This window comes from Vombatus ursinus, unplaced genomic scaffold, assembly GCF_900497805.2.
Source record: "Vombatus ursinus unplaced genomic scaffold, bare-nosed wombat genome assembly UNPS02014818.1, whole genome shotgun sequence".
In the NCBI taxonomy this organism is placed as follows: domain Eukaryota; kingdom Metazoa; phylum Chordata; class Mammalia; order Diprotodontia; family Vombatidae; genus Vombatus; species Vombatus ursinus.
The window spans coordinates 48,135,536-48,148,545 of record NW_020954596.1 but is presented as its reverse complement, the minus strand read 5'-3'; the positions used below and the strand labels follow the sequence as shown (position 1 = coordinate 48,148,545).

The window sequence follows — 13,010 nt, the reverse complement described above, 5'->3', positions numbered from 1 at the left end:
AGTAAGAAGTAAGTTGCTCTTACCCTCCCTTATTGACCTCCGAAAGCCCAGAAAATATCACCCCAGGAAAAATCCTGCAACAGCTAAACCAGTAGAAAGATGGAGCGCAGCAGTCTTGTAGCCTAGGAAGCTTGGGGGATTAATGGGAAAGGCCCCTCTCGCTCTGGGGGAGGAGAAGCAGTACAAATGGGAGGTATCTCAGCAAGCTAGCAAGAACCGCATCTTAGTATACCGGGGGAGATCCTGAACCCCAGATGGTAGAGCAGGCAATCACCAATACCAGGACCCCAAGTGCCTCAGTATGGGCAGGGGACACCTGCTTGGAAAACCACCATGTGCTACGGCATTCTCTGGCAGCCAAGTCTCCTGGTGCCTCAGCAAAACTCTGGGAAGCACGACTCTTAACAGGTAAAGCTCCGGGCTGACAGACATCCTCCAGCAGCAAAACATCCCTGTGCAAGGCCCGGGTGAACAGTAGCCAAAGAAAGCAGCACAAGGCCTGGGTGAGCAGGCATTTTCCAGGGGCCAGACTCCTCACCCTTACCCCTAGAGCTACAGTGTTGCTTATTCAGGCCCAACACTAAGTAAGCTGCCAGAACCTTACAGCCTCCTACTGCCAGCACTTGAGGCCCCAGCACACAAAGCCAGTGACCAGGCCCTAGGCTTCCAGCACAAGAAGCTTGGGTCAGTGGCCCCCTGCTCTCTAGCAGGAGAGCTCAATTTTTTTAAAGGTCAAGAAATAAGTAAACACCATGAGCAAAAAGAAACATACAATGACCATAGATTCTTATTGTGGGGACAGGGAAGATCAAGGCAGAAATTCAGAAAAGGACAATATTGTCAATATACCCACATCCAAAAACTCAAAAGGGAATATGAACTGTTCTGAAGCACAGAAAGCCTTGGAATAGTTCAAGAAGAATTTTAAAAGTCAAATAAGAGAGGTAGAAGAAAAACTGGGAAAAGAAATGAGGTATGTAAGAGAGAATCAATAGATTGGAAAAAGAAGGACAAAAATTAACTGTAGAAAACAAGTCCCTAAAAAATAAAATGGTCAACTGGAAAAAAAAGTACACTGAAGAAAACTCCTTAAAAAGAAGAATTGGCCAAATGGAAAAGGAGGCACAAAAACTCACTTTTAAGAAGTTACACTTCTTAACAAAAGTTACACTTCTTAACAAAAAAAAAGTACACTGAAGAAAATTCCTTAAAAAGTAAAATGGGTCAAATGGAGAAGGAGAGACAAAATCTAATAGAAGAAAACAATTCGTTAAAAATTAGAATTGGGCAAGTGGAAGCTAATGACTCTATGAGAGAGTGAGAATCAGTCAAACAGAAGCAAAAGAATGAAAAAATGGATGAAAACATAAAATCCCTCATTGGTAAAACAACTGGCCTGGAAAACATATCCAGGAAAGACAATCTAAAAATCATTGGGTTAAAAATCATTGGTCTACCTGAAAACCATGATGAAAAAGAGAGCCTGAACAGCATCTTTCTGGAAATCATCAAGGAAAACTGCCCTGAGGTCCTAGAACCAGAGGGTAAATAGTCATTGAAAGAATCCACTAATCACCTCTTGAAAGAGATCCCAGATTGAAAATGCCAAAGAATATAGTAGCCAAATTCAAAAATTACCAGATCAAAGAAAATACTACAAGCAGCCAGAAAGAAACAATTTAAATATCATGGAACCGCAGTCAGGATTACACAGGACCTTGCAGCCTCTACATTAAAAGATCATAGGACATGGAATACGATATTCCACAAGGTAAAGGGGCTGGGATTACAACCAAGAATCAACTATCCAGCGAAAATGAGCATAATCTTTCAGGGGAGGAGATGGACATTCAATGAAATAGGGGACTTCCAAACCTTCCTGATGAAAAGACCAGAGCTCAACAGAAAATTAGATCTTCAAATACAGGACTCAAGAGAGGCATAAAAAGGTAAACAGGACAGAAAAAAAAAAAGGGCAAATCGTTTACATCACTACAAGGGAAGATGACACTTGAAGATAACTCTTGAGAACTGTGTTGTTATTATATCATTTAAAAGACAGAGGGCAGGGCAGCTAGGTGGCGCATTAGATAGAGCACCAGCCCTGGATTCAGGAGGACCTAAGTTCAAATCCGACCTCAGACACATAATACTAGCTGTGTGACCCTGGGCAAGTCACTTAATCCCATTGCCTAGCCAAAACCAACAAAAACAAACAAAAAATAAAAGACAGAGGGGGTGGGTATAAGTTGACTTTGATGTAATGATAAAACATCTAATTAAGTGGTTTAAATGGATCTAAATGGATTAAGTGGATCTAATTAAGGGATTGTACTGGGAGAAAAGGAAAGGAAGAGGGAGACAAGGGTAAATTATATGAAAAGGCACAAAAACCTATTACAGTAGAGGGAAAGAAGAGAGAGAGATGAGCATTGTTTGAACCTTAATCTCATCAGATCTGGTTCAAAGAGGGAATAATATAATCAGATATAGAAATCTAACTTACCCTATAGGAAGTAGGAGGGGGAAGGGAAAAGAAAAGGGAAGAGGGGAGAGAAGAGAGGGAAGAAGTAGTAAGGGTAAAGGGGAAGAAAAGGAAGGGGGCTAATAGAAGGGAGGGACCAAGGGAGGTGGTAGTCAAAAGCAAAACACTAGTGAGGAGGGAAAGACAGAAAGGAGAAAGAAAAGCATAAATGGGGGGAGGATAGAATGGAGAGAAAGACACAGATAGTGTCTGTGAATGTGAATGGAATGAACTCTCCCACAAAACAGAAGCTGTTAGCATAATGGATTAACAACCATAATCCTACAATATGTTGTTTACAAGAAACACATTTGAAACAGAGGGATACACACAGGATAAAGGTAAAAGGCTGGAACAGAATATATTATGCTTCAGCTGAAGTAAAAAAAAAAAGCAGGGGTAGCGGGTAGCAGGGGTAGACAAAGCAAAAGCAAAAACAGATCTTATCAAAAGACATAAGGAAGGAAACTACATCCTGCTAAAAGGCACCATAGACAATGAAGTAATGTCATTACTAAACATACATGCACCAAGTGGTATAGCATCCAAATTCTTAGAGGAGAAGTTCAGGGAGTTATAGAAAGAAATAGATAGCAAAACTATACTAGTGGGGGACCTCAACCTCCCTCTCTCTGAACTAGATAAATCTAACCACAAAATAAACAAGAAAGAACTTAGGGAAGAGAATAGAATTTTAGAAAAGTTAGATATTGTAGACCTCTGGAGAAAACTGAATGGAGATAGAAAGGAATATACTTTTTTCTCTTACACTTACACAAAAACTGACCATATACTAGGGCAGAGATATTAAATGCATCTTTTTCAGATCATGATGTAATAAAGATTATATGTAATAAAGGGCCACGGAAAGACAGAATAAAAATTAATTAGAAACTAAATAATCTAATCCTAAAGAATGAGTGGGTCAAACAACAAATCATAGAAACAATAACTTCACCCAAGAGAATGATGATAATGAGACAACATACCAAAACTTATGGGATGCAGCGAAAGCAGTTCTTAGGGGAAGTTTTATATCTCTCAGTGCTTACATGAATAAAGTAGAGAAAGAGGAGATCAATGAATTGGACATGCAACTAAAAAACTAGAAAAAGAACAAATTAAAAATCCCCAATTAAATACCAAATTAGAAATACTGAAAACCAAAGGAGAAATTAATAAAATTGAAATTAAGAAAACTATTGAACTAATAAATAAAACTAAAAGCTGGTTTTGTGAAAAAACAAACAATAAAACAGATAAACTTTTGGTTAATTTAATTTAAAAAAAAAAGAAAAAGAAAGAAAACCAAATTACCAGTATAAAAAAATGAAAAGGGTGAATTCACCACCAAGAAAGAGAAAATTAAAACAATAATTAGGAACTATTTTGCCCAACTGTATGCCAATAAATTTGACAATCAGTGAAATGAATGAATATTTACAAAAATATAAATTGCCCAGATTAGCAGAAAAGAGAGTAAAATACTTAACCCCATCTCAGAAAAAGAAATTGAACAAGCCATCAATGAACTCCCTAGGAAAAAAATCTCCAGGGCCAGATGGATTTACAAGCGAATTTTATCAAACATTTAAAGAACAATTAATTCCAGTACTATATAGAGTATTTGGAAAAGTAGGCAAAGAAGGAGTTTTACCAAATTCTTTTTAGGATACAAATATAGTACTAATACCTAAACTGGGAAGAGTCAAAACAGAGAAAGAAAATTATAGACCAATTTCCCTAATGAATATAGATGCAAAAAATTTAAATAAAATATTAGCAAATAGATTACAACTACAACCAGATAGGATTTATACCAAGAATGCAGGGCTGGTTCAATATTAGGAAAACTATCAGCATAATTGATCATATCAACAACAAAACTAACAGAAACCACATGATCATCTCAATAGATGCAGAAAAAGCTTTTGACAAAAGACAAGACCCATTTCTATTAAAAACATTAAAGAACATAGGAACAAATGGAGTCTTCCTTAAAATGATAAGTAGCATCTACCTAAAACCTTCAGCAAGCATCATATGTAATAGGGATAAGCTAGAAGCAGTTCCAATAAGATTGAGGGTGAAAAAAGGATGTCCATTATCACCACTATTATTCAATATGGTACTGGAAATGTTAGCTTTAGCAATAAGAGAAGAAAAAGAAATTGAAGGTACTAGAATAGGCAAAGAAGAAACAAAGCTATCACTCTTTGCAGATGATATACTTAGAGAATCCTAGAGAATCAAGTGCAAAACTACTTGAAATAATAAACAACTTTAGCAAAGTTGGAGGTTATAAAATAAACCCACATAAATCATCGGCATTTCAATATATTACCAACAAAACCCAACACCAAGAGATAGAAAGAGAAATTCAATTTAAAGTTACTGTAGATATTATAAAATATTTAGGAATCTACCTGCTGAAACAAACCCAGGAACTATATGAACACAATTACAAAACATTTTTCACACAAATAAAGTCAGATCTAAATAACTGGAAAAACATCAGTTGCTCACAGGTAGGCCAAGCTAATATAATAAAAATGACAATTCTACCTAAATTAATTTACTTCTTCAGTGCCATACCAATCAAACTACCAAAAATTATTTTATAGAGCTAGAAAAAATAAAAACAAGATTCATTTGGAATAACAAAAGGTCCAGAATATCAAGAGAACTAATGAAAAGAAATGCAGGGGAAGGTGGCCTAGCCATTCCATTCCAATTATATTAAATTGTACTAAAAAGCAGCAATCATCAAAACTAGTTGGTACTGGCTAAGAAACAGATTAGTGGATCAGTGGAATAGGTTAGGTATGCAAGACACAGTAGTCAATGACTTTAGTAATATACTGTTTGATAAACCCAAAGACCCCAGCTTCTGGGATAAGAACTCACTCTTTGACAAAAACTGCTGGGAAAACTAGAAAAGAGTATGGCAGAAACTAAGCATAGACCAAAATCTCACACCATACACCAAAATAAAGTTAAAATAGGTTCATGATTTAAATATAAAGGCTGATACTATAAGCAAACTGGGACAGCAAGGAATAGTTTACCTGTCAGATTTATGGAGAACAGAAGAATTCATGACCAAACAGGAGATAGAGAACATTATGAAATGCAAAATGGATAGTTTTGATTACATTAAATTAAAAAGTTTTTGCAAAAACAAAGCCAATGCAACCAAGATTGGAAGAGAAGCAGAAAACTGGGAAAGAATTTTTACAACTAGTGTCTCTGATAAGGACCTCATTTGTAAAATATATAGAGAACTAAGTCAAATTTATAAGAATACAAGTCATTCCCCAATTGATAAATGGTCAAAGGATATGAACAGGCAGTTCTCAGATGAAGAAATTAAAGCCATCTATAGTCATATGAAAAAATGCTCTAAATCACTATTGATTAGAAAAATGCAAATCAAAACAACTCTGAGGTACCATATCACACCTGTCAGATTGGCCAATGTGACAAAATAGGTAAATGATAAATGTTGGAGAAGATGTGGGATAATTGGAACACTAATACATTGTTGGTGGAGTTGTAAAATGATCCAACCATTTTGGAGAGCAATTTGGAACTATTTGGATCTAGGGCTATAAAAATGTGCATATCCTTTGACCCAGCAATAGCACTTCTAGGGCTGTTTCCCAAAGAGATCATACAAATGGGAAAAGGACTCCCATGTACAAAAATATTTATAGCAGCCCTTTTTGTGGTGGCAAAGAATTGGAAATTGAGAAGATGTCTATCAATTGGGGAATGGCTGAACAAGCTGTGGTATATGAATGTGATGGAATACTATCATTCTATAAGAAATGATGAGCAGGCAGACTTCAGAAAAACCTGGAAAGACTTGTATGGACTGATGCTAAGTGAAGTGAGCAGAACCAGGGGAACATTGTACACAGTAACAGCCATGTTGTGTGATGACTCACTTTGATAAACTTAACCCTTCTCACCAATGCAAGCATCTAAGACATCTCCAAAAATCTCATGCTGGAAAATGCTATCCACATCCAGAGAAAGAACTATGGAGTTTGAATGCAGATCAAAGCATACTATTTGCTCTTTTTTTCCTTCTGTTTTGTATTGTGTCTTCTTTCTTGGAGTTCTTCCTATTGGTTCTAATTCTTACTTACAACATGACTAATGTGAAAATATGTTTAATAGGAATGTATATGTAGAGCCTATATCAGATTGTATGCCATCTTGGGGAGGGAGGTGGGGATGGATGGGGAGAAAATTTAAAACTCAAAAGCTTATGGAAGTGATTGTTGAAAACTAAAAATAAATTAATTAAAAAATAAAGTACAAAAAATCACTATGAAAAGTATAAAATACTTCTATATGAATTCAACTATAAAACACTCTTTGCAGAAATAAAGACCTAAATAATTGGAGAAACATTAATTGCTCATGGGTAGATCAATCTATCTAATAAAATAATAACAATGACAACACTATATAAATTAATTTACTTATTCACTGTTGTATCAAACTCCTAAAATAATATAGATGTAAAAAAAATAACCAAATTCATATGAAGGAACAAAAAGTCAAAAATTTCAAGAGTAATAATGAAAAGAGTGGGAAGGAATAGGGTCTATTAGTTCAAATCTGGACTCAGACACTTAGTAGCTATATGTTTCTGGACAAGTCACTTAACCTCTGTTTGCTCATCTGTAAAATGGGAATAATAATAGCACCAGCCTCGCAGGGTTGTTGTGAGAATGAACCAAATGAGATTAAAATTCTGAAGTGCTTAGCATAGTGCCTGACACATAGTAAGCACTTTATAAATGTTAGCTATTATTACTATTATTAGATCTCACACTGAAGTATAAAAGAGTAATACTTAAAATGATTTGGTACTACTTTAAAAAAAGTGAGGTCAATCAGTAGAAGCAAACAAACACTGTACAGGAGGTTTAGTTTAGACCAATACCTCATACCATACACAAAAGATAAGCTCATACTTTTAACAAACAGAAAGAATTCAAATATTGAGGAGCTAAACGCAAAAGATAGAGGCTTGCAAATGCAAACTAACTTACCTAGCAAAATGGAATATAATCCTACAGGTTGAAAAAATGAAACTCTAGTGAAATAGGCTACTTCTAAGTATTCCTGATGATCAGAGCTGAGTAGGAACTTTACAGGAGTCAAGAAATACTTAATAAAATACAATCAATTGAAAGGGACTAAACAGGGCAAAGTGTTTACATCCTGGTTGATGATACAAGTATCTCCCACAGAACCTTAATTTCATTAGGGGTCATAGAAGGAGTCAAATAAGAGGGCGTGGGAATAGTTTTGTTATATTTGATGATCTTAAAAGAACAAAGAAAAAGGAAGGTAAATACAAAGGGGAGGAAAGATCGGGGAATTTATCTTATATAATTGGGCTGTACAAGAAACTATACAATAAAGGAGGTAGGGGGTAGGGGAGATTGGCAACACCTGAATCTCATTTTCATCTGAACTTGTTAAATAAAGGCAAGAAGAATACATACCCTCAGTGGGGTACAGAAATATATTTTATTCAACAGGGAAATAGAAGGAAAAGAGAATGGGATAGAGAATAAGAGGGAGATCAGATTCCGGGAAAGATTGGTCCTAAGCAAAAATACCTCTAACCTCAGGATGTATCTCAAGGAGGGGTTGGAAAGGAAAGAAGGGGTCAACCATCCTGGCCACCACCAATACCACCTTCAGATCAACTGCCACCAGTGGGTTCCTGGAATAGCAGTGTTCACCTGACCACTATCCCTGCATAGAGCCCAGCCTCTATAGCCTTCATCCAAGGAAGTAATTCCTACGGAGATACAACCTGGCCATTGTTTCTGCAGGTGCTATAGTTGTCTCCTAAGGAAGCCATAGTTACTGATGACCCAGAAAAGAAAGTTCTTTTTGATCAAAGTCCATGGCACTATTAAATGGTTCAATCTTAGAACCATGGTTTCTTTAATAGAAATATACCACTGTACCCTAAGGACTACAGAGACTTTCTATTTAACTTGTGCTGAAACCTCCTTCTCGGGGTGTAGTACCCCCATTGGAATGTGAGCTTCTTGAGAACAGAGACCATCCTGCTTACTTGTATTTGCATTGGCAACACGTAACATAATAGTACACGGTGAATCCTTAATAAATGCTTTTGCACTCCTTCCTTCCTTCCTTCATTCAAAACAACAAACAAGCCAGAGTTTCATATAACTTTAATGCTACAACTTGTGGATGCTACCTTTCAACACAGTCTGACAGTCTGGAAGTCAAGTTGGATGCTGGTGCATCATGTCCTCCAATAGCATACAATAATCCATTCCAGGTAGTTACTCCAACTCCACCTCTTCTTTTTGACATTTGTGCACAAAGTGTCCATTTATTGGTATGCGGATCAAAGCATTCTACAGATTTGAGACAAGAACTTCCGTCACGACCGCCAACTGCATATAATCTGTAAAGAGAGCAAATGAAGTAGCAAATAAGAAAAGATATGTCCCGCCATACTTAAAATAAAGAGGTTCTGAAAATGACAGTAAAATCAAGCTAAAGAGTAAATGAAAGGTTAAATATCTTAGGAGCATGGAACAATTAAAACTGAAATGATAGCAGAACTAAGTTTCAACTGTTGTAAAGTAGATTCTCTACTCTCAGACCCAAAAAGGCCAATAGAGTACATGGTTACAAAAACTGTATCTGTGAAGACCCTCATATTTTCTGAGGAAAATGGCTAGTCTTCATCTCTTTTTGGATCATCTGAGGATATGAGAGTCTAAAGCCTGCTATATACAATAGGAGTAACTGGGGGAAAAAAGCAAAGAGAAAGAAAAGCCTTAAAATGAATTTTTTTTTTTGAAAAAAAAAAAAAAAAAGAACAATGAAATAATGCTAATTCTAAACAAAGTCATCAGGTACTGTGGAATGAGACAGGCCTAATCTCTCAAGAGAGTAAAGCAATGGCAATCTGACAAATTTTGTTGAATGTCAAAGGGAGTTTCCACATAACCAATAAGTTGATTTATAATTCCACAATCCCAAGTCATAGGAAACAAAACACTCCCCCCAAAACCAATTCCCACCTTCAGAGATTTCTGTTGTTTTCCCCAAAATGGACTGTGGGAGATGGAAGATGAGGGGCCAGCAGGTTATAGTATATGTTTCCAAGGTAATAAGGGAGAGATGTTCAGTGGCACTGCAGCCCGTGTTGTTGAGCTATGTTTTACTATTTTTTATTTTAATATTCTTCTCAATTACCTTATTCATTCATATTGATTTTCCTGGGATGCTGGGAGCCCAATGTTTGGGGGAATGTTTTCTTGGGGTATCTGAAAAGGAAATGATCTAAGGTAACTTAGTTAAATGAATTAGTGGGATCTGGGGAATAGAGATGCCAGTTGAGGTTTCCTTTTGAGATTTAAATGAACATTCTTTCGTTCTCTGTGCAAATGAATGAACCACCATTAACTTCCAATAAATCATTGTTCAACTCAGGAGCCTGCAGGGCTTAAAGGGACAGATTGGGGGAAGAGATGCTTCTATATATGCAAAGGAATAGGGAGACCCAAGAGCCCAAATCCTAGAAGTAAAAAAGTAAAAAAAAAAAAAAAAAAAAAAAAAAAAAAGGAAGTAGAGTTGACTCTAGGAACAAGGTAGTTAGTGAAAAAAAAAATGAGTCAGAGAAAATACAAGGGATCCAAAGACTGGGCCTAGCTCCATTTATATCTTTCATTTAACACAGAGGTGACCTTTAAAAGTTTTTAAAATAAGTTTTAATGATGTTTTTTTGTTTTTATATTATTGTTATTTGTGGATGTTCATGTATACACCCTCTTTCCAACTTCTGTCCCACCTTCTGTCCCACCTGAGCCAAGCTTTACCTTTACAAGGTAGAACAATTAAGAAAAAACTGATGAAGTGACTTTGTCTAAAAATAGATGTAATATAAATTATGTGTTAGCAGCCCCTCACCTCTCTGCCAATGGGAGGAGTTACAATATTTCATTATCTGCTTTCTGAGGCCACACTGTACTCGAGTTTTCTATTACTTTTAAAATTTATATTGTAATAGTAATCATGTATTTTGTTTGATTCTGCTAATTTCATTCTGCATCTTGTAGCTTTCCCCTTTTGTTATTTTAAATCTCCAGTATGGTTCCCTTTAGTTGGTTACTAGGAGTGAAAAGCTCTTAGAAAACATTAAGATGGGTTATGTGTTTATTTCTGAGCCAGAAAGGTTAAAGAACAACTGGAAACCCACATCTTTGTACACAAGGAATTCTAGGCAAGAGAAGTTAAATTGAGAAAAAGGGTAGTGGCAATAACACCAAGAGTGTAAGTAGGCAAGGTTTAACACTGGCTGGATGCCCTATGTGATATTACATGTCCTCAGACTGTTACTCTGCAGGTGACAACTTATATTTAAGATCTGCAACATGTTTTCCTCACAATAATTCCTAGACAGATTGCACAAGAATTATTATTCCCACTTTACAGGTGAATAAATGGGCTCAGAGACCTTAAGGGATTTGTCCAAGGTCACAAAGCTCAAAAGTATTAGAGCCAGGATAGGAACCTGGGTCTCCTGACTTTCAGATCTAGTATTCTTTGTCTATATCCTATTTCTGCTTAAGATAAACTTACCACATAAGTTATGATTTCTACTTCTAACCCCACTGCTTGCTTTTTTTTGCCTGCTTTTATACCCCAAAAGTGAAGAGAAAAAAAAAACACAACCCAATAAAATGAAAATCTAACATGATTTGAGTCTTTCTCAAATTCCCTTTTATCCATTATTTCCAGACTCATCTCTTCCTCACAGAGAGACAAGGTCCCCTTCTTGTACCTTCACTCCCTTTGTGAAGTAACAATTCTAGAAAACAATGTTACTCTTTATTCAAAAAAGCATTGGAGGGGCAGCTAGGTGGCGCAGTGAATAGAGCACTGCCCAGGAGTCAGGAGGACCTGAGTTCAAATTCGGACTCAGACATAGAACATTCACTAGCTGTGTGACCCTGGGCAAGTCACTTAACCCCATCGCCTAGTTAAAAAAACCAAAACAAAACAAAAAAGCATTGGAAGGAATATCTATTGCCCTGCATCTTAGTTCCTGTCCCAATTTCTGTATATCACATAGAGCTGGCGTGAATCATGACCAGGTTTCTTCTAGGTTCATTAGTTCTAACTAAAACATTTTAACCCATCATCTGCCTAGGTCTGCTAATAACATCTAAACATTAGCTGCCAGCCAGCTGTGTAAACTATGTGCAGCCAAGTTCTATCACCTGCTGCTGGAATCCTGGTTTTCTGGAAAACAAACTTTCCATACTATGAGGAAAGAAGGGTTCCCAGCTTGGAAAACTGTAACCTAACAAAATGGCTTGCATGGTATTACATTTTTTTTCTTGGGGCACAGCTAATTTATGCTCCCTTTCAAGTATGTAGCCAAACCTACACCCAGTAAAAGTGGATTCCTTATTAATATTTTTGTAATTATTATTTCTATTTGCATTGTTCTTTATTTTGTGAAAGTTAATCCAAATTTGGGGAGTAAATATTTCTTCTTATTTAGATAAAAATTAATAGCTTTGACTAGAAAGAAAAAATCATTGTACCCCATTATTATATATGTGCGGGTATACATACATACATACATACTTCTGGGTGTGTGTGTGTGTGTGTGTGTGTGTGTGTGTGTGTGTGTGAAATAGCTCTGGGAACATGGTTCCGGAATTACTGGTGAACCAAGAAAGTCTCCAAGATAGAATGCAGGCTGATTTATTATACTAATAGTATTTAGACCATTATAAAGTCTATATATTGATTCCTGACATAATCTACTTATAAGACTTAATTTTAAAGCATTTGTTTATTTTTCCTCCAAAGCAGCCCCACTATTTCCTGCTAATTCTGGTGAGGTTTTTAATATATAGGACAAAAGGGAATGGGTGAGATAGGTGATTTTCAGTGTCATCTTTTCATCCAGAGTGATCATTTGAATGAGAGAACAGTTTCAGGACTAGTGCTTTAGAGAAATGTAATGTCATTTTTATGACTTCAGCATTTTTTCAGTTATATTATGACACTCAGATTCTGAAGCACTCTTTCAAATTAATGGGACATGAAGAGAAGTTAGCATGATTCTCTTGGAACCAAGTGTAATTTAACTGTGTGCAACATTTTTTACATAAATATCAAAACACAAAATACTTATCAAGCTTGTAAATTCCCCAAGTTGTACTCATATCTTTTAGGAATTTCTACAATTAATTTTGAAAAGTTTTTGTGGATATGTTGTCCTTTAAAAAAAAAAGAATATAATTTAATGAATAGAACTGCTTTCTGCAACACAAATGAGAGTTCTCGTATATCATGAAGTCAATGCTGACTTACTCCATATGTTATTAATCTGAAATAAAATTTATAAACACAATGAGAAAATGGAGGAATTTCCATTCCTTAGTGCTGCTCC

General features: G+C 36.0%; 1 protein-coding gene across 6 annotated transcripts in view; it reads right to left on the bottom strand.

The window, feature by feature from the left end:
* Positions 1 to 13,010, bottom strand: part of KLHL5 (kelch like family member 5) — a 127,340-nt gene that overhangs the window by 12,080 nt on the left and 102,250 nt on the right. For all 6 annotated transcript variants that reach the window (XM_027836160.1, XM_027836162.1, XM_027836161.1 and 3 more), the window contains one exon: positions 8,784 to 8,996. In XM_027836160.1, the coding sequence (XP_027691961.1) occupies positions 8,784 to 8,996 (213 nt within the window). The remainder of the gene's footprint in view (positions 1 to 8,783; positions 8,997 to 13,010) is intronic.